The 20,807-nt window shown below is 36.4% G+C and overlaps 1 protein-coding gene and 1 long non-coding RNA gene across 2 annotated transcripts in view; both read left to right on the top strand.

The window, feature by feature from the left end:
- Window positions 1–20,807, top strand: part of LOC117025033 (uncharacterized) — a 170,937-nt gene that overhangs the window by 72,195 nt on the left and 77,935 nt on the right. The window lies entirely within an intron of this gene.
- On the top strand, window positions 4,108–5,208 carry LOC117024954 (zinc finger SWIM domain-containing protein 7). Its single transcript, XM_033110740.1, has one exon. It carries the CDS (start codon window positions 4,154–4,156, stop codon window positions 4,586–4,588), a length of 435 nt encoding a protein of 144 aa, XP_032966631.1. The 5' UTR covers window positions 4,108–4,153; the 3' UTR covers window positions 4,589–5,208.

Genomic DNA, 20,807 nt, shown 5'->3' with positions numbered 1-20,807 from the left:
GAGAGAAATTAAATTCTTTATCACTTCTCTGCTTATATCAAGTTGGCTCCTACTCCTTTGCCAAATCCCATCACATACACAGAATCAGAGTGGAGCTCACTACCAGAGGGTGTTGATATAAGGAGTAAGGAAGGATAAAAATTTGTGGCCATTATTCAAATCAATCTTTGACCAATAGTCTTATTATGTACTTTAAAGAATTTCTCCAGTTGTCTTCCAGATTATGTTGTGGCTGTAAAGTCAACTGATATGCTAAATTTTGTTCTTTTGTGTATTGTCTCTTATTCTAGTTACTTTTAAGATCTTCTCCTTGACATATGTGTTCCTCAGTTTCCCTAAAATACGTCTAGATGTGGCTTTGTTTTTGTGTATGCTACTTGAGATTTGGCATTTTGAATCTGAGGGTTCAGATTATTCGTTCTTCGTGGAAAACAGGGAGCTATCATTTTTTCAAACTGCTTTTTAATTATCTCCCCCACTCTTTCCTTTGCTCCTTCCGGAAGTACTATTGGATAAATGTTAGAAATGCTCATTTTGTTCTCCATGTTTCTTCACCACTCTTTCCTATTTTCTATCTCTCTGTCACTCTCTTTGTGAAGCGTTCCGGTCACTATTAGTTTTCCATTGCTACTGTAACAAATTAACACAAACATAGTGTTTTCAAACAACACCGATTTACTACCTTCTAGTTCTGGAGGTTAAAAGTGCAAAATGGGACTTACTGGATCCAAATCAAGCTTTTGGCAGGGCTGTGTTTTTTTTCTCGAGGCTCTAAGGGAAAATCAGTTTTCTTGCCTTTTCCAGCTTCTAGATGCTGACCATGATCCTTGGTTTGTGACCTTCCATCTTCAAGTCAAGCAATGGCTGGTATATTATTTCTTACATTGCATAACTCTGCCACTTGTCCATAGCCACATATCTTTCTAACTCGGACTCTCTGGCTTTCTCTTGTATGTTTTAGGATCCTTGTGATTATATTGGACCCACCCAGACAACCCAGGATAATCTCCATGTTTTAAGTTCAGCTGCTTTGAAAGCTTCATTCCATTGGCAACCTTAATTCCTTTGTGTCACTTAAGATAACAAATTCACAGGTTCTGGGGCTTAGGATGTAGACATCTTTGGGGGACCTTTGTTCTACCACAGTCACCAAATTCTGTCCTATTAACTGTTTCCTGAATCTGTTTCTTACACTATTCTTTCCGTTACTACACTAGTTCAGACTTTATAACCTATACCCCTGTTAATGCACTGTATTCCAAACTGTGTCCATACCACTCTGGTCGAAGTCTCCTCTACTTCGTCTTCTACAGAGTTGCAAGAGTTAACGTATTAGAAAACAAATCTAATTATGCTCGTCCCTACTTAAAAACTTTTAGCCGAGCATACAAGACCGTTTATGATGCAACATCTGCTATTCTGCTTCCCCATCCAATCCTCACCACCTATTCCACTCAATTATTTCAAACAATTTACCTTTCCTTAATTGTGCTATGCTTTGGCATACCTCTTTGTTTTTGGATATATTTCTTAGAATGCCTATCGCCTAGTTTCCAGCTTTTTATTTATCTGCTAACATCGTGTCATCTTCTGTCATCCATCTTGAATATTTCTTCTTTCATGTGCACGTGTCAGGAAATCAGTATCTCATTTGTGATCCTCTATAAGTTTGTATATTAATTTACTCTAATATTACATTGTAATGGTTTACTTCCACTGACACATGAACTTCTCAAATGAAGGGGACACGTCTTACTCATGTTTCCTCCCTGAACAATTATTGTGGGAACTTGTATTGAGTGTGTATTATATACTGGACGGTGCACTAGGACCTTTTGACTAGAGTTTCCCTTTTGATCCCTTACATCCCTTGGAGGTAGGTATTAAAGCACAAAGAAATCTGGGATCTGAGAAGTTAAGTGACTTGTTCAATCTCACACAACTAGAAAGTGTTGGAGCTTAGATTTAAACCAATGTCTTGGTGACTGCTAAGCCTAGGTTATTTCAATCTGAGTTAGGAAAACTTTTATGGCATTTGTGGGGGGTGAGATGATCTTCTTGGAAAGCCTGGGGAATAATTATGCCCTCACGGTGATTCTCAATCTCATGAATGTAAATCATTATGCCTCAGTTGGTGCTGAAACTTTAGAATATTGCAGTATGACCGTAGCCACTCCAGGAACATCGGGAGTATTTAGCAGCCACTTTTCATTTCTCGGGCCATACCATACTATCCAGTACTGTATTTCCTTCAGGTCTCAGTTATTTATTCATTTTCAAATCCATATTGAGAATACACATGTCAGGGACTATGCAAGGTATTAGGAATAACCCAAAGTAGGATAGAATTGGTCTGTGTTGTCCTAATGCTTAGAGATATGGGTGAGTATATTGCCAATAGTGATGTAGTGTGATGAGTGCTATGATGAGGGAAGTACAGGGTGCTGTGTGAGTACATCATGATTGGACTTCTGAAAAATAAAGACAGAAAAATATCTTGAAAGCAGTAAGAGAAAAATAACATATTACCTGTGGACAAACACCAATGGGTTTCTCCTTTGAAATTATGGAGGCCAGAAGAGATATAACATTTTTCCAGTGCTATATGGAAAGAACTTTAAACTACAAAATATATTGGAGAAGCTATGACTGAAGGGGGAAATTGGACATTCATAGATAAAGGAAAACTAGAAGAATTTGTTTCTAGCAGAACTAAACTTAAAAGAATGGCTAAAGGAAATTATATAAGCAGAAAGAAAATAAAATAAGGAATCACACAGCATCAGGAAGGAAGAACAAAAGAAAAAGTAGAAATATGGGTAAATACAATAGATTCTCCTCCTCATGAGTTTTTAAAATCATGTGTGATGACTGAAGCAAAAATTAGAACACCATTTGGTACTCATGATGATGAAATGTAAAAGTATGAAGGGTAAAGGGATCTGAATGGAAATGATGTTTCCACATTTCACTTGAAGTAGTAAAAGGTTGACACCTAGTAGTCTATGATAAGTCGCATATGAATGTTGTACTACCCAGAGCAAAACTAAGAAAACTATATGAACTCATAAATCCCAAGACACTATAAATAAATAATGTTGGAATCCTAGAAAATGGTCAAGCAACCCACAAGTAATAAAAAAAAATTAGAAAAATAAAACAAAATAGGATAGAGGAAACAAATGGAAAACAAATGATAAATTTTAAGCCCAATGTTATAAAAATTATCTTAAGTATAAATTCACTAAAAGGAAGAGACTGACAAAGTAGATAAAAAAATACAATCTGGATACATTCTGTTTACAAAAAAGACACAATTCAAATTTAACAGCATGCATAAGTTGAAAATAAAAGGATGAAAAAGATGTACTGTATAATCATATACCATATAATCTTTCTGTGTCTGGCTAATTTCACCATAATAATCATGAATCACAGAAAGCAGGAGTGGCTATATTAATAACAGATTAAGTAGTCTTTAGAGCAAATGAAATTCTAGAGGCAGAGGAGCATTGCATAATGACAAAATGTCAGTCCACAAGGAAGACATAATGTCTTAAATGTGTATACACCAAGCACAAGAGCTTCAAAATACACAAACCAGAAAATGATAGATCAGAAAGGAGAAATGGAGAAATTCACAATTATAGGTGGGGACTTAAGTACACCTTTCTCAGCAACTGATAGAACTGGTGGGCAGAAAATCAGCAAGGATATAGCAGATCTGAACAGCATTATGAACAAGTCCTAACAGACAAATAGAAAACATTCTACCTAACAACAGCAAAATACCCATTTCTTTTTCAAGTGCCCATGGAATATTCTCCAAGATAGACCATATGCTGGACTGCATCCATAGACCTTTTACCTCAGTGAGGTAAAAGTAATTGAAATCATATAGAGTATGTTCTCTGGCTGTAATGGAATCAAACTAGGAATTACTAAGAAAAAGATGACAGGAATAACACTAAAGTTGGAAATAACAACACACTTCTTAAACAGTACATAGGTGGATAAGTAAGTCTTGAAAGAGATGTAAAAAAAATAGAACTGACGGCGCCGCGCCCGCCTCCGGTCGGAGACGGGACTCCACGGATCTGTTGGAGTGTTTTTCCCCGCGGTGCACTGTGAAGAGGCCAAATCCTGTAGCGCCATGGCCGACGCGTTGGCGGTGGTCACGTTGCCAACGGTCGTGGAGGAGCTCCTGAACGAGATGGCCGCGGCGGTGCAGGAGAGCGCGCAAATTCCTGATGAGCATCTATTATCGCTAAAGTTTATCTTTGGCTCCTCAGCCATCCAGGCCTTGGACCTAGTTGATCAACAATCCATCACCTTAATCTCATCGCCCAGTGGGAGGCAAGTTTACCAGGTACTTGGAAGTTCTGGTAAAACATACATATGTTTGGCTTCTTGTCATTATTGTTCATGTCCTGCATTTGCCTTCTCAGTGCTACGGAAGAGTGACAGCCTACTGTGCAAGCATGTCTTGGCAGTTTATCTTAGTCAGGTTATGAGGACCTGTCAGCAGCTAAGTGTCTCGGACAAGCAATTGACTGAAATATTGATGCAGAAGAAACAAAAAGCATAAAAGGTACAGATTAAGCATCATTATCTATCAAAATAGAAGTCCCATCAAGAAGTACATTTAACCTACCATGGTTCACACGAAACAGAAGTGAAATTGATCTTCTAGAGCCTTCATGTTACTGTCCCTTTCCTCTCCTAGACTGCAGAAGGCACTTAAGTTGGAACCCAGGATGTGTGTATGGTTTGAAGCCCTGTACAAGTCTCCTTATGAAAAATCTGAATGAGCCTCTAAGCCCCGTGGGTAAAAAATTTTCTACATGGAGTCAAGCATTTTAGACTCAAACAAAGCTTAATAATCATGTCCACAACTAGATTAAGTAACTGAAGTACTAGTAATTTTTAAGAGGTTGAAATGGTAGATGAAACTGAGTAGGATGAAGCTTAGATGAATAAGTGTTAGTTCTTTACCTTAGGTTTAGAAAATTATTCTGCAACAGTAAAGATCAGAGTAGACATGTGGCTAAACGGCAGCAAGTATGAAAAGACTTGCTGGGGTTCTGGTGTCAGTGAGCTTGACATATCTGTGGCGTTAGTGCCAAAAGAGCTTAAGTAGGCTGTATTGTTAGAGTGGTAATATCTGGAACAAGGAAGTGCTGGTTTTGCACTGCTTGCATTTTGAGCCAAATGAAGGAAGGGACTGAAAATCATGTCCTGAAGGAAGCTGAAGACACTACTAGAGATTTCCAATCTGAAGGAGAAAAGGCAAAAGAGATACCAAGAGGAGTATTAGAAGGGAGAGAAATGGGACTTGTTTGGACCCCAAGAGAGTACAGAGGAGCAGTCATAATGAAAATGAGACAGACTTCAGCACAGGACAAGAATTTAGTAGGTAAAGCTGTCCACAGCCAAAACAGGATCCTAGAAGGACAGGAATGCCCTGTCTCTGTAGGGGTTTGTAAACCTACAATCTCCTTGCAGGGATTTTGCAGGAAGAACTTAAGCAATGAACAAACAGATGAAAAAGATGACTTTACAGCCTACGAAACCCCCAACCTGTGTCCCAAAAACCTGAGGGACTACTGAATGAATGCTGTGTGAAAAGGCCACAAATGTTGTAGTGTTCTGTGGTTGGCAGAGCCTTTTGTTAACATTGAGGTGTGGCAAATAAAATCTATCGAGACTTATATTATTGGGAAACAGGCCGGGTATAAACTTACTTTTTTAAGCAGTCTTCAGGATAAAGGATAGAAGGTAGACGCAGCTGTGTGTGACAAGCTGATGCAGCACCTTAAACTTTTTTTTAAGTTTTATTTTGCCTAGTATACATACACGATTATATAATTTTACTTTGTAAAATTTTCACACTTTGGGATCCAACAAGTTGGCAAAACCTGAACTTGGGAGAGAAAATTCACTATTAGCCCTAGGAGGGGAAAATGGAATCTGGAAGAGGAGGGACCCCATTTCTCTAGGGTAATTTGCTGTATATGGATAAGAATGTTATCAAAATTGTTATGTGATATTCTACTTAAGAACTTACGAGACTATCATTTTCCTAAATTGTTTCTTGATTAAAGAATTATACTTTTAATTTTTCTAGTCAAAAAAAAATAGAACTGAATGAAAATGAAAATAAAACAAATGAATATATGTGAGATGCTGCGAAAGCAATGCCGAGAAGAAAATGTCTAACACTAAATGCTTATATTACAAATGAGAAAATATCTCATTTCACCAATCTAAGTTCCTAATTCAAGAAACAAGGAAAAGGAGAGCAAAATAAACACTAAGCCAGTAGAAGAAAGGAAATAAACAAATGTAAGAGCATAAATCAATGAAATCGAAAACAGGACAACAATAGAATTAATAAAACAAAAACATGGATTTTCAAAAAAAAAAAAAAGCAATAAAATTGACAAACCTCTTTCAAGACTGACCAAGATAAAAAAAGACACACATCAACAATATCAAGAATGAGACATGGGATATCAATAAACGTGCTGTTAGTCACTGAAAGAGTAATATGGGGATATTATGAACAAATATACTAATAAATGTGATTACTTACACGATATGTAGCAATTCCTGGAAAACCCAAACCATCAAAACTAAGTCGAGATGAAATAAATAATCTGAATAGTCTTATTACCATTAAAGTAATTGAATTCAAAATTTAAAAGCTTCCAAAGAGAAATCTGGCATAAACAGTTTCACTGGAAAATTCTAATCACTGAAGAAGAATTAACATCAATTTTACACAATTTCTTCTAGAAAGTAGCAGAGAAAGGAATTCTCAAGTTATTTAATGAGACAATTATTACCCTGATACTAAAGCCGTGCAAAGGCATTAAAAAAGAATATGACAAACCTGAAATCACTCATAAACCTAGATGTGAAGATCCTTAAAAAATTCGCAAATAGAATTCAGCAATATATTAAAAGAATTACTCGCTGTGATCAAGTGGGATTCATTCTAGCCATGTAAGGTTGGTGCCAAATTTTAAAATCACTCAATGTAATCCAAAAAATGATCATACAGTGTTACACTCTGAGAAGCAGTTGCTTCACATCCTAGCCAACATTTCATGCTGACAGTCTATTAAATTTTAGCCACTCTAATGGATGTACAGTGATATCTTGTGGTTTAAATGTGCATTTCCATCATTACCAATGATAGCATTCATCTGTTTGTATACATGTAGGCCACTGTTATATTTCCTTTTTGATGTGTCCATTCAAGTGATTTGCCTAAATGTTATTGGCTTGTTTGTATTTTTTTTATTGATTTATAGGAGCCCCTATAATATTCAAGATACAATCTATTTATCATCTCCCTCCCTCTTGTATTTATCATCTATCTATCTATCTATCATCTATCTATCATCTTATCTAATCTATATTTTTGGTAAATCTTGTCCATGGCTTATCTATATATTTTCTTAACACTGTCTTTTGGTAAACTGAATCTATTATTCTTTTGTGGTTAGTGCTTTTTGTATCCTCACTGAGAATATTTGCCTATGTTTTCTATTAGAATGTTAATTCTTTAGTTTCGGTCTCTGATCAATTTTGAATTGCTTTTTAGGTATGGTGTGAGATGAAAGTCAACATTCACTTTTTTTACATAGTTATTTAGTTCTTCCGGCACCATTTGTTGAAATGACTTTCCACTTTCTATTTAATTGTTTTGGACACCTTTTTTGAATTTTAATGGATTATATAAGTATAGTTGTGTTCCATTGATTTGTCTTTCTGACAGCAGCAAACTCTCATTTCTACTGTAGGTTTATATTAAGTTTTAAGACCATGTAGTGTAAGTTCCTTAGTTTTGCACTTTTTTATAAAGGTTATTTTGGCTGTTTTAGGGTTTTTGCATTTTGATATACATTTTAGATTCAGCTTGTGATTTTCTTTAAAAACAAAAGGGTGCTATGATTTTGATTAAGATTGTGCTGAATCTACAAATTAAATTTGAGAGAACAGATATTTTAACAATATTAAGACATATAATTCACAAACATAGTATATCTATCCATTTATGTAGGTCTTCCTTAATTTCTCTCAATAATGTGGTGTGTTTTTCTTTAATTGGCTCAACTTGGGTCAAGACATTAGACTTTTAAATTTTTTTTCAGGCTTTATTGGTATAATTGACAAATAAAAATTGTATATATTTAAGATGTACGATGTGATGACTTAATATACACATACATTGTAAAATGATTACCACAATTAGGTTAATTAACACATCCATTATTTCACATAGTTACTATTTGTGTGTGTGTGTGTGTGTGTGTGTGTGTGTGTGTGTTTGGTGAAAACATTTAAGATCTGAACTCTTAGCAGATTTCAGGTATACATTACAGTATTATTAACTATAGTTATTTTGCTGTACATTAGATCTCCAAAAGTTATTCATAACTCGAAGTTTGTACCCTTTGACCAACATCGCCCCTTTTCCCTTCCCTCTAGCCCCTGGCAACCAACTTTTTGCTCTCTGGTTCTGTGAGTTCAACTTTTTAAGATTCTACATATAGGCTTTTGCTTTTCTGTGTCTGGCTAATTTCACCTGGCATAATGTCTTCTAGGTTCATCAATGTTATTGCAAATGGCAGAATTTCCTTTTTCTGGCTAAAAAAATATTATATATAGGTTCCCTTTTCTCCATTCCTTCAGCAATACTTGTTATCTCTTGTCATTTTCATAATACTGTGTTCCCCCACAAATAAGACCTAGCCAGACAATCAGCTCTAATGCGTCTTTTGAATCAAAAATTAATGTAAGACCGATATTATATTATATTGTGTTGTATTATATTGTATTATATTATATTATATTACATTATAAGACTGGGTCTTATAGTAAAATAAGACTGGGACTTATATTAATTTTTGCTCCAAAAGATGCGTTAGAGCTGGTCCAGCGAGGTCTTATTTTCGGGGAACCACAGTAGCTATCCTAACAGGTGTGAGCTGATATCTCGCTGTAGTCTTGATTTGCATTTCCCTTGATGATTAGGAATGTTGAGTACCTATCCATGAACCTGATGGCTATTTGTATGTCTTCTTGGAAAAATTTTTTTATGCAGGTCCTTTGCATTTAAAACAGTTATGTTGAATAGAAGCGGAGATAGTGGGCAACCTTGCCTTGTTCCTGATCTTAGGGGGAATGGTTTTAGCTTTTCCCCATTGAGTATGATGTTAGCTGTGGGTTTGTCATATATGGCCTTTATTATGTTGAGATATGATCCCTCTATTCCCACTTTCTTAAGGGTTTTTATCATAAATGGTTGTTGGATTTTATCAAATGCTTTTTCTGCATCTATTGATATGATCATGTGATTTTTGTTTTTCATTTTGTTAATGTGGTGTATCACATTAATTGATTTGCGGATGTTGAACCACCCTTGCGTACCAGGGATGAATCCCACCTGATCATGGTGTATGATCTTTTTAATGTGTTGCTGAATTCTGTTCGCTAATATTTTGTTGAGGATTTTTGCATCTCTGTTCATTAGAGATATCGGCCTGTAGTTTTCTTTTTTGGTGGTGTCTTTGTCTGATTTTGGGATCAGGGTGACAGTGGCTTCGTAAAAAGTGTTTGGGAGTCTTCCTTCCTTCTGGATTTTTTGGAAGAGCTTGAGGAGAATAGGCGATAATTCTTTTTTGAACGTTTTGTAAAATTCACCTGTAAAGCCATCTGGTCCAGGGCTTTTGTTTGTTGGGAGATTGTTGATTACTGATTCAATTTCCGTGGTGGTAATCAGTCTATTCAGGTTTTCTGTTTCTTCTTGAGTTAGCCTTGGACGGTTGTACGCCTCTAGAAATTTGTCCATTTCTTCCAGATGGTCAAATTTGTTGGCATATAGTTGCTCATAGTAATTTCTTAAAACTTTTTGTATTTCTGTGGTGTCCGTTGTCACTTCTCCTCTTTCATTTCTGATTTTATTAATTTGGGTCCTCTCTCTCTTTTTTTTAATGAGTCTGGCTAAAGGTTTGTCAATTTTGTTTATCTTCTCTAAGAACCAACTCTTGGATTCATTGATCTTTTGTATTCTTTTTCTGGTTTCTATTTCATTTATTTCTGCTCTGATCTTTATTATCTCCTTCCTTGTGCTCCCTTTGGGCTTATTTTGCTGTTCTTTTACCAGATCCCTTAAGTGTGAAGATAAACCGTTGGTTAGTGATGTTTCTTGTTTCTTTAGGTAGGCCTGCAAAGCTATGAATTTCCCTCTTAGGACTGCTTTTGCGGCATCCCATAGATTTTGGGTCGTCGTGTTTTCATTTTCGTTTGTCTCGAGATATCTTTTGATTTCTTCCTTGATCTCCTGCTTGACCCATTCATTATTTAGTAATAAGTTATTCAGCCTCCATGATTGGTGTGTCTTCCAGTTTTTTTCCTGTAGTTCATTTCTAATTTCATAGCATTGTGATCAGAGAAGACAATCGGTATGATTTCAATTTTGTTAAATTTATCAAGACTTGTTTTGTGGCCTAACATATGGTCTATCTTGGAAAATGTTCCATGTGCGCTTGAGAAAAACGTGTATTTTGCAGCATTGGGGTGAAACGTTCTGAAAATATCGATTAAATCCAAGTGGTCCAATGTATCATTTAAGGCTGTTGTTTCCATATTGACTTTCTGTCTGGAAGACCTGTCCCTTGTGGTCAGAGGTGTGTTGAAGTCCCCTACTATGATAGTGTTACTGTTGATCTCTGTCTTTATGTCAGTCAGTACCTGTTTTATATATTTAGGTGCTCCTATGTTGGGTGCATAGATGTTTACTAGAGTTATGTCCTCTTGTCGGATCGATCCCTTTATTTTTATATAGTGCCCATCTTTATCTTTTAATATGTTCTTCATTTTAAAGTCTATTTTGTCAGATATAAGTATTGCAACTCCAGCTTTTTTCTCGTTTCCATTTGCATGAAATATCTTACTCCAACCCTTCACTTTCAGCCTGTGTGTGTCTTTTGTTCTGAGGTGAGTCTCTTGTATACAGCATATACAAGGGTCTTGCTTTCTTATCCAGTCAGCCACCCTATGTCTCTTGATTGGAGCATTTAATCCGTTTACATTTAAAGTGATTATTGATAGGTACATAGTTATTGCCATTTTAAAATTTGTAGTTAGGTTGTTTTGATCTTTCTTCTATTTACAGAAGTCCTTTTAGTATTTCTTGCAATGCTGGCTTGGTGGTAATAAATTCCTTTAGCTTATTCTTTTCTGGAAAGCTCTTTATCTCTCCATCAACTTTAAATGATAGCCTTGCTGGATAAAGCAATCTAGGTTGTAGGCCTTTGTTTTCCATCACTTTGAGTATCTCCTGCCACTCCCTCCTGGCCTTCAATGTTTCTGTAGAAAAGTCATTTGATAGTCTTATGGGAGTTCCCTTGTATGTAACCCTCTGTCTTTCTCTTGCTGCTTTTAGGATTCTCTCTTTGTCTTTAAGCTTTGCCATTTTAACTATAATGTGTCTTGGTGTGGACCTGTTTGGGTTAATCCTGGTTGGAACTCTCCGCAGTTCCTGGGCTTGTATGTTGGTTTCCTTCATCAGGTTGGGGAAGTTTTCAGACATTATTACTTCAAATATGTTCTCAATCCCTTGCTTCCTCTCTTCACCTTCTGGTATTCCTATGATGCACATGTTGTTGCGCTTGATGTTATCCCAGAGGTCTCTTAGGCCATCCTCATTGTTTTTTATTCTTTTTTCTTTCTGTTGTTCCGTTTGGGTGATCTCTGCTACCTTGTCTTCTAAGTCGCTGATTTGATCCTCTGCTTCATCTAGCCTGCTGGTAATTCCTTCAAGTGAGTTCTTAATTTCGGTAATTGTGTTCTTTAGTTCTAACTGGTTGTTCATTATGATTTCTACATCCTTCTTTATGTCTTCTCTAAGCTCCTTAAACATTCTTATCACCAGTGTTCTGAACTCTGTCTCTGAAAGGTTGGTTACGTCTGCTTCATTTGGTTCCAGTTGTGGAGGCTTCTTCTGTTCTTTTATTTGGGACGTGTATCTTTGTTTCCCCATTCTGGCTGACTGTGTTTATTTTGATATATTAGGTAGATCCCCTAGAGTTCTTAGTTCTTGCTAGGTTATCTTATGTAGTATGTATCCTTTATATTTGACTTGCACTACTTCATTCTTCTCCTCTGCGTGTGCTCCAAAGGTGACTCTTGTGTTGTGTATATTGTCCTGTTCAAGAAGATCTTTAATTGGTTTTTGCTTGTGAGTAGGTGGGGTTAACTCCTAGGCTGACTCATTGTGAGACTTGGCTCTGCCCCCCGCAGGGCGCTCTGCTGCGTGAGGGTTGACCACTTAAATGTGGTTTGGCCTCTATGGGCTCTAGTGCCTGCAGAGAATTCCCTCTGGGTGTGTGACTTGTAGGTCAAACCCCGTAGTACTCTTGTTTGGTCTGGAGTTGGCCTCTGGATATGTTGAATCTTGTGCCTCTTAAGCTGGGCCCTCCTGGTCTCTGTGCTCTCCGTTCCGCCCTGGTATCCCGTGCATGCCCGGAACTGCGGGTACCACCGCGGTTTTCGCCGCTGCGGCCGCCGCCCGCAGGGACCCCGCCATGGGCCCGCGCTTTCACTCCGCTCCCTTCCTTCCTTCCGCTGCTCGCCCAATTAGCATACCTTCAAGTAATACTTCCACGAGTCTCTTAGCTGTTCTCAGCTATATGTTTTTATAGATGTCTTTTATTGGTGTGAAGAACTCCCATCTATGTCCAGCTTATTAAGAATTATTTTAATCATGAGTGAGTGTTGAATTTTGTCAAGTACTTTTACTAAATATATCCAAATTACTATGATATTTTTATTTATTTATTTATTACTAAAATTTATCGGGGTGACAGTGGTTAACAAAACTACATACGTTTCAAGTGTATAATCCTATAATACATCATCTATATCTGACATTGTGTGTTCACCACCCAGAGTCAGTTCTCCTTCCATCACCATGTGTTTGATCCCCTTTATCTTCTTATACCACCACCCTCTTTTTCCCCTCTGGTAACCACTAAACTGTTGTCTGTGTTGTATGAGTTTTTGTTTCTTTGTTTTGTCTTGTTCCTTTGTTACCTTCAGTTTTATATCCCACATATGAGTGAAGTCATATGGTTCTCGACTTTTTCTGTCTGACTTATTTCACTTAGCATAATAATCTCAGGGTCCATCCATGTTGTCGCAGATGACACTGTTTCATCTTTTCGTATGGCAGAGTAGTATTCCATTGTCTATATATCACATCTTCTTTGTCCAATCATCTATCAAAGGACACTTTGGTTGTTTCTATGTCTTGACCACCATAAATAATGCTGCAGTGAACATTGGAGTACATACATCTTTACGGATAAATGTTTTCAGATATTTTCAGTATATACCCAGGAGAGGGATTTCTAGGTCATATGGTAATTCTATTCTTAATATTTTGAGGAACCTCCATACTGTTTTCCATAGTGTCTGTACCAGTTTATATTCTACCAACAGTGTATGAGGTTTCCTTTTTCTCCACAACCTCTCCAACACTCATTATTTGCCTTGTCGATGATAGCCATTCTAACAGGTATGAGTGATATCTCATTGTGGTTTTGATTTGTATTTCCCTAGTAGCTAGTGAAGTTGAACATTTTTTCATATATCTGTTGGCCATTTGTCTGTCTTGTTGGGAGAAGTTTCTATTCATGTCTTCTGCCCATTCTTTAACTGGATTGTTTGTCCTCTTGTTGTTGAGTTGTATGAGTTCTTTATATTGGGGGTGTCAAAAAATGTATACAAGTGGACACTTTGGTCAACGTTGCTCAAGCAGTAGTCCGCCATAATCAGAAATGCGTAGACGTTGATGGTAAGCACCTCTTGTAATTGCAGAAGTCAAAACATTACTTGTATTCGTCTTTTCTTATCTGTATGTGTTAAGTATTACAACTTTAATAGTTTTTCCTTTCTTAAAATGTGTGAACATTTTATTGGCACCCTCTGCATATTTTGAATATTAGCCCCTTATCAGAGGCATTTGTAAATATCTTCTCCCATTCAGTTGGTTGCTTCTTTGTTTTGCTGATGGTTTCTTTTGCTGAAAGCTTTTTAGTCTGATATAGTCCCATTAATTTGTTTTAGCTTTTACTTCCCTTGTCTTTGAGGTTAAATTCATAAAATCCTCTTTGAACCCAAGGTCCTTAAGTTTAGTACCTATGCTTTCTACTATGCAGTTTATTGTTCAGTCTTCTGTTTAGGTCTTTGATCCATTTTGAATTAATTTTGATACATGGTGACAGATAGCAGTCTAGTTTCATTCTTTTACACATGCCTTTCCGATTTTCCCAGAACCATTTATTGAAGAGGCATTCATTTTTCCACTGTATGTTTTTGGCTCCTTTGTTGAGAATTATCTGTCCATATTTATGTAGGTTTATTTCTGGGTTTTCGGTTCTGTTCCATTACTCTGTGTGTCTGTTTTTCTGCCATACCGTACTGTTTTCATTATTGTTGCCCTGTAGTACAAGCTGAAGTCAGGAAGTATCATACCTCCAGCATTGTTCTTTTTTCTTAGGATTTCTATGGCTATTCGGGGTCTTTTGTGATTCCATACAAATCTGATGATTTTTTGTTCTATTTCTTTAAAAAATGCCATGGGATTTTGATGCGGGATCCATTAAATCTCTATATTGCTTTGGGTAATACAGCCATTTTAACTATGTTGATTCTTCCAATCCAGGAACACAGAATGTCTTTCAATTTCTTTGTGTCTTCTTCAATTTCTTTTACAAATGTCTTATAGTTTTCAGTGTATAGGTCCTTCACATCCTTGGTTAAGATTATACCCAGGTATTCTTTTTGTTGCAGTTGCAAAAGGAATTGGTTTTTTATTTCTTTTTCTGAAATTGCATTGTTAGTATATAGAAACATAATGGATTTGTGCACATTGATTTTGTAGCCAGCCACTTTATTAGTTTATTGTTTCTAATAGTTTTTAGTGGAGTCCTTAGGGTTTTCTATATAAAGAATCATGTCATCTGTAAAAGGTGACAATTTAACATCTTCATTCCCAGTTCAGATGCTTTTATTTCTTTCTCTTGCCTGATTGCTCTGGCTAGGACTTCCAATACTATGTTGAATAACAGTGGTGATAGGGGACAATCTTGTCTTGCTCCTGAACGTAGAGTGAAGTGCTTCAGTTTTTCACTGTTAGTTATGACATTAGCTGAGGGTTTGTCATATATGGCCTTACTATGTTAAGGTGTTTTCCTTCTATACCCATTTTATTAAGTGTTTTAATCGTAAATGGATGTTGTATCTTGTCAAGTGCTTTTTCTGCATCTATTGATATAATCATATGATTTTTTTCCTTTATTTTGTTTATGTGGTATATCACACTGATGGATTTGTGTTTGTTGAACCATCCTTGTTCCCCTGAGATGAACCCCACTTGATCACGAGGTATAATCTTTTTAATGCATTGTATTTGCTAGAATTTTGTTTAGGTTTTTGTATTTGTATTCATCAGATATCAGTCTGTAATTTTCTTTTTTGTGTGTTATCCTTATGAGGTATTAGTCGCAGGGTAATGTTGGCCTCATAAAATGAGTTAGGAAGTATTGCGTCTTCTTCAGTTTTTTTGGAAGAGTTTGAGGAGGGCAGGTGTTAAATCCTCTTTGAATGTTGGGTAGAATTCACTAGTGAAGCCATCTGGTCCTGGACTTTTGCTCTTGGGAAAGTTTTGGATGACTGATTCAATTTCCTTACTGTTGATTGGTCTCTTTAGATTTTCCAACTCTTCGTGATTCAGCCTTAGAAGGCTATATGTTTCTGAGAACTTGCCCGTTTCTTCTAGGTTATTGAATTTCATAGCATATAATCCTTCATAGTGTTCTTGGATGATCCTTTGTATTTCTGTGACATCCATAGTAACTTCTTTTTCGTTTCTGATTTTGTGTTTTTGTATCTTTTCTCTTTTTATCTTAGTGAGTCTAGCCAAGGGTTTGCCAATTTTATTAATCTTTTCAAGGAACTAGCTCTTTGTTGCGTTCATTTTTTCTATTGTCGTTTTGTTCTCTATTTCATTTAGTTCTGCTCTGATTTGTATTATTTCCTTCCTTCTGCTGACTTTGGGTTTCATTTGTTCTTCTCTTTCTAATTCTTTAAGGTATAACGTTAGGTTGATCTGGGATTTTTCTTGTTTGTTTAGGCCTGTAGTGATATAAATTTCCCTGTTATAACTGCTTTCGCTGCATCCCAATAATTTTGATAGGATTGTTTTCATTCTCATTTGTTTCTATGTACTTTTTTATCTCTTCTCTTATTTTTCTTTGACTCAGTCGTTCTTTAAAAGCTTGTTGTTTAATCTCCACATATTTGTGATTTTTCCTGCTTTCATTTTGCAGTTGATATCCACCTTCAAAGCCTTGCGATCAGAAAATATGCTTGGTATGATTTCAGTCTTCTTAAATTTCCTGAGGCTAATTTTGTCTTCCAACATATGGTCTATCCTTGAGAATGTTCCAGAGCCCTTCATTCTAGAACATCAGACTATACACTCTTTATCATGTTATTTTAAAATTTATTTTGTTAGCATGGTAAATTACCTTGGTTGATTTTTTAATTGTTAAACCAATTTTTTATTCCTTGGATAAATCTCACTTGGCCCTTTTTCAGAAAATAGGTAACATTGTAGTCTGGAGACTGCTATCATTAGAAAGACTTGCTTGCATGGCTGGCCATTCGCCAGTGTTCGGTAATTTGGATTTGGGGAGGGTTCTCTCCACTGTAACTGATAAGAGTGGCTCTCTGTGCTTAAATTGTATATACAAGCAGCATGATTTTGCTGGACATCTGCTTTCCTTTTCGGAGTCTGGAATTTGGTATGTGTGAGGCAGAAGGTGCCTACATGATTGGCCCCCAATAAACACCCTTGGCCTTGAGTGTCTGAGGTTTTCTGGTAGACAATATTTCTCACATTTTATTGCAATTCACTATAGGAATTACGCACATCCTATGTGACTTTACTGGAAAGGTAGTCTTGGAAGCTTATTCCTGGTTTCTTCTGGACTTTGTTCCATGTGCCTTTTCCCTTTGCCGATACTGCTTTTCATCCTATATGTATATTTGTGCCTGTGTTCATGAGCGATACTGATGTATAGTTTTCTAATAATATTCTTGACAGACTTTGATATCAAGGATTTGCTGGCCTTGTAAAATGAGCTGTGAAGCGTTCTTTCCTCCTCTATTTATTTAAACAATTTGTGTAAGTTTGGTATTATGTCTTTTTTAAGTGTTTGCTAAAATCAGTGAAGACATCAGAGCTTGGGGGGGTGTGTGTGTGTACATGTGCATACATATATATGTGTGTGTGTAGTGGGGATATTTAAAAAAAATTTATGTACAAATTCATTTTTTAACAGATGTGAGACTTAGTCTTTTAATTTCTGATTTCTCCACATATATTTCTGTGGCAATGAGGTCTGTAAGACATCAGTTCTTTAAAATTTATTGAAATTTTCTTTATGACCTGAAACAAGGGTTAAGTTGACAATTTAAGGCCTGTAGAGTAAATTCATCTGGCTGTTTGTTTTGTAAGTAAAGATTTTGTCGCAGAGCCATGCCCATTCATTTAGATGTTGTCTGTGACTTATTTTGTACTATAATGGCAGAGTTGAGTACTTGTGAAAGAGACCTTATAACCCAGAAAGCCTGAAATATTTACTAAATCTCTGGCTGTACAGGAAAAGGTTGCAGACCCCTGACCTAGAACATAGTCAGTTTTTGTAAATGTTCATTGTGTGCATGTAAAAAAGTCTTTCCCCTACCTCCTCTGTCTTTCTTTGTCTTCCCCTCTGTCTCTACACAGACACATACACACACACACACACACGCACACACGTTAGATCAGACATATTAACGGACTTTTCAAATAATTTTTGTCGTTTGATTTTTGTATTCTTCAGTTTTGAAGAGATATTCATGTTAAGAAAGTACACTGTTCATTTCTCTTTGTGTTTTCATCAAATCTTTGTTTATTTATTCATTTATTTATTTTTTCAATTAAAGTTTATTGGGGTGACAAGTGTTAGTAAAGTTACATAGGTTTCAGGTGTACAATTCTGTAATACATCATCTATATATCACATTGTTCACCACCCAGAGTCAGTTCTCCTTCCATCACCATATATTTGTCAAATCTTGCTTCATGTATTTTCAGGCTATGCTGTCCAGTTTGTACAGGTTCAGTCTACTTGGATTATTATTTTGATCATATTGAAGTGTACTTCTTTACATCTATTAATATTCTATACTTGAAATTCAATATATGTTGATACTAATGTTAGCATACCAACTTGATTTGGTTAGTATTTGCCTGGCATGTCTTTTTATATCACTAATTACTTCAAACTTTCTGTTGTTTCCTAGTCTGATTTTAAGTGTATTTCTTGTAAGCAGTAAATAGCTGGATTGTTAGATCTAATATAATTATCTTTCTTGTCAAATAGGCAAGCTTCATCTACATTCATTGTCATTGTTTTGTACATTTGGAATTATTTTTATCTTTTTATTTAACGTTTTTTACTTATTACTTTTTATTTGATTTTTCTTAATTTCCTGATTTATGCTGGATGATAAAGTTTTTTCCTTTTATTTTTATTATCTAGAAACTATGGCTTATATGTCTATCTTTGAGATAGTTTAAAACAATTTTTTTCAGCACCCACAGTAACATATATTTTTTTCTACCAAACTCTAAAACTATTCAACATACCTTGCCTCCTATAATGCAAGACAAAGATCTAAGAATGTTCAACAAACCATTGAATCCCTACTTCCTATTTTCCTAGAACTTAATTCTACTTTTCAATACGAGCAGAATCTGTGGTCCTTGTTGGGTACTAGGTATGGTTTTTTACATCCTCCTTTCTTACAGTAGTTTCAGATGTAGAGTGCTTCTTTCACTTCAGAGGAGTCAAAATGAGTCTTTCTCTTTCCTGTCCTGTGACTTTAGCCCCAGTTAACCCATTGTTATGGGGCTGAATTGTATCTCCTCCAAATTCATATGTTGAAGTCCTAACCTCAGAATATGACTGTATGTGGAGATAGTGTCTTTAAAAGGGGTAATTAAGGTAAAATGAGGTCATATGGGAAGGGCTTAATCCAATATGCCTGTCATCCCTATAAGAAGAGGAGGTTAGGAGAAAGACAGGCACCTTGGAAAAACCACATGAAGACATAGGCAGACGATAGCCATTTATAAGCCAAGAAGAAAGGCCTTCAGAAAAAACCAACTCTGCCAATCCCTTGATCTTGGACTTCTAGCCAGAACTGTAAAGAAATAAACTTCCGGGGGGGAGGGTGAGGGGATTGGAGGGCAGTCGGTGACCACAGGATGGCCACGGGTTTGAAAATTAATCTGGGGAACGTAATTTGGTGGTTACCAGAAGGTAAAGGGGTTGGGGGGTGGGGGATGAGGGTGAGGGGGATCAAATGTATGGTGATGGAAGGGGAGCTGACTCTGGGTGGTGAACACACAGTGTGATTTATGGATGATGTGATACAGAATTGCACACCTGAAATCTATGTAATTTTACTAACAATTGTCACCCCAATAAATTAAAAAATAAAATTAAAAAAAAAAAAGAAACTTCCGTTGTGTAAGCCAGCCCCAGCAAACTAATACACCTACTCTATATTTCTTTTCCATTTTTGGTATACAGAGTTATTTTATTTTAATATCCAGTTATGTCTTTTTATTTAAAATAAAAATCTGGTCATTTCTATGTGGGTGTGGTGGTGGGCAGCTTTGAATGTGAGCTCCCAGAAGCACTTTGATACAAGAATCTCACTCAGCCTCTCTTTGTATAACTTTCAACCTGATATTTAATGTAATCTTTGAGTAAGGTGGGATGATTAGAACACATTTGGCTTTTACAAATACCTAGAAGGCAGGAAACTTGATGGTCATATTTGTATCTCTCACATGCCTAACACAATGCCTGATACATCCATGTGTTCAATACATTTTTGGTAAATTGATTAATGCAAAGAAGACTAGACTGGGATTCTGGAGATCTAGGTTCTATCATAGCTGTGTATCTCACTAATTGCAGAAGTCAGTTAATTTCTCTGGGCCTCATTTTGGTCTTCTGTACCATCTGGGTTTAAGTTAGGTCCTCTTGGGTTAGAATATCGCAAGTCTTCTTTGCCTGAAAAAATAAGTCCAGTCTATCCAAGGTCACACAGATGGAGTTAAAAGTTCCTGGGTTCCAATTTCCCCTTTGGTTCTCCCCACTTACTTCAAAATAAATAACCAGTTTAAGCACACCTTAGAAGCAACTGTACAGTCCACCATTAGTCCCCAATTGACTAAACAAATTTGGACTTAATAAAACTTACTTTTGCTAATGGCAGGTAGTGGAAGAATCAGAATCTCCCAGAGACCACAAGCTTCATTTCCCTTCATACTTTACTAGCTGGATCAGCAGTTACTGCTGTACTTAAGCTGTCTAAGGCTAATAACCCTGGAACTGAGAAAAAATACCTCACTTACTGTTTTACAGCAGTCACTGTCTGATAATCATGAAATGGTTTCTGGGTCAGTTATGCATCCTCAAGGTAAGACCAAAATGCCAGCTCAAATAATAGGGCAATGGAGTACTTTAATAAAAAGTTCTCTGTAAAATGCTCAGAGGCACTGGTCTTAAAATTGCAACACATTTTCTTTCATGCCAGCTCCTACCCAAGCTAGGTGCTCTGTGACATGTATTTATTTTAAAAGTGTAACAGAATTCCACCGATGT

The sequence above is a fragment of the Rhinolophus ferrumequinum genome, chromosome X (assembly GCF_004115265.2).
Source record: "Rhinolophus ferrumequinum isolate MPI-CBG mRhiFer1 chromosome X, mRhiFer1_v1.p, whole genome shotgun sequence".
In the NCBI taxonomy this organism is placed as follows: Eukaryota; Metazoa; Chordata; class Mammalia; order Chiroptera; family Rhinolophidae; genus Rhinolophus; species Rhinolophus ferrumequinum.
Note: the sequence above shows the minus strand (reverse complement) of the source record. Positions and strands in the feature narration are given on the sequence as shown.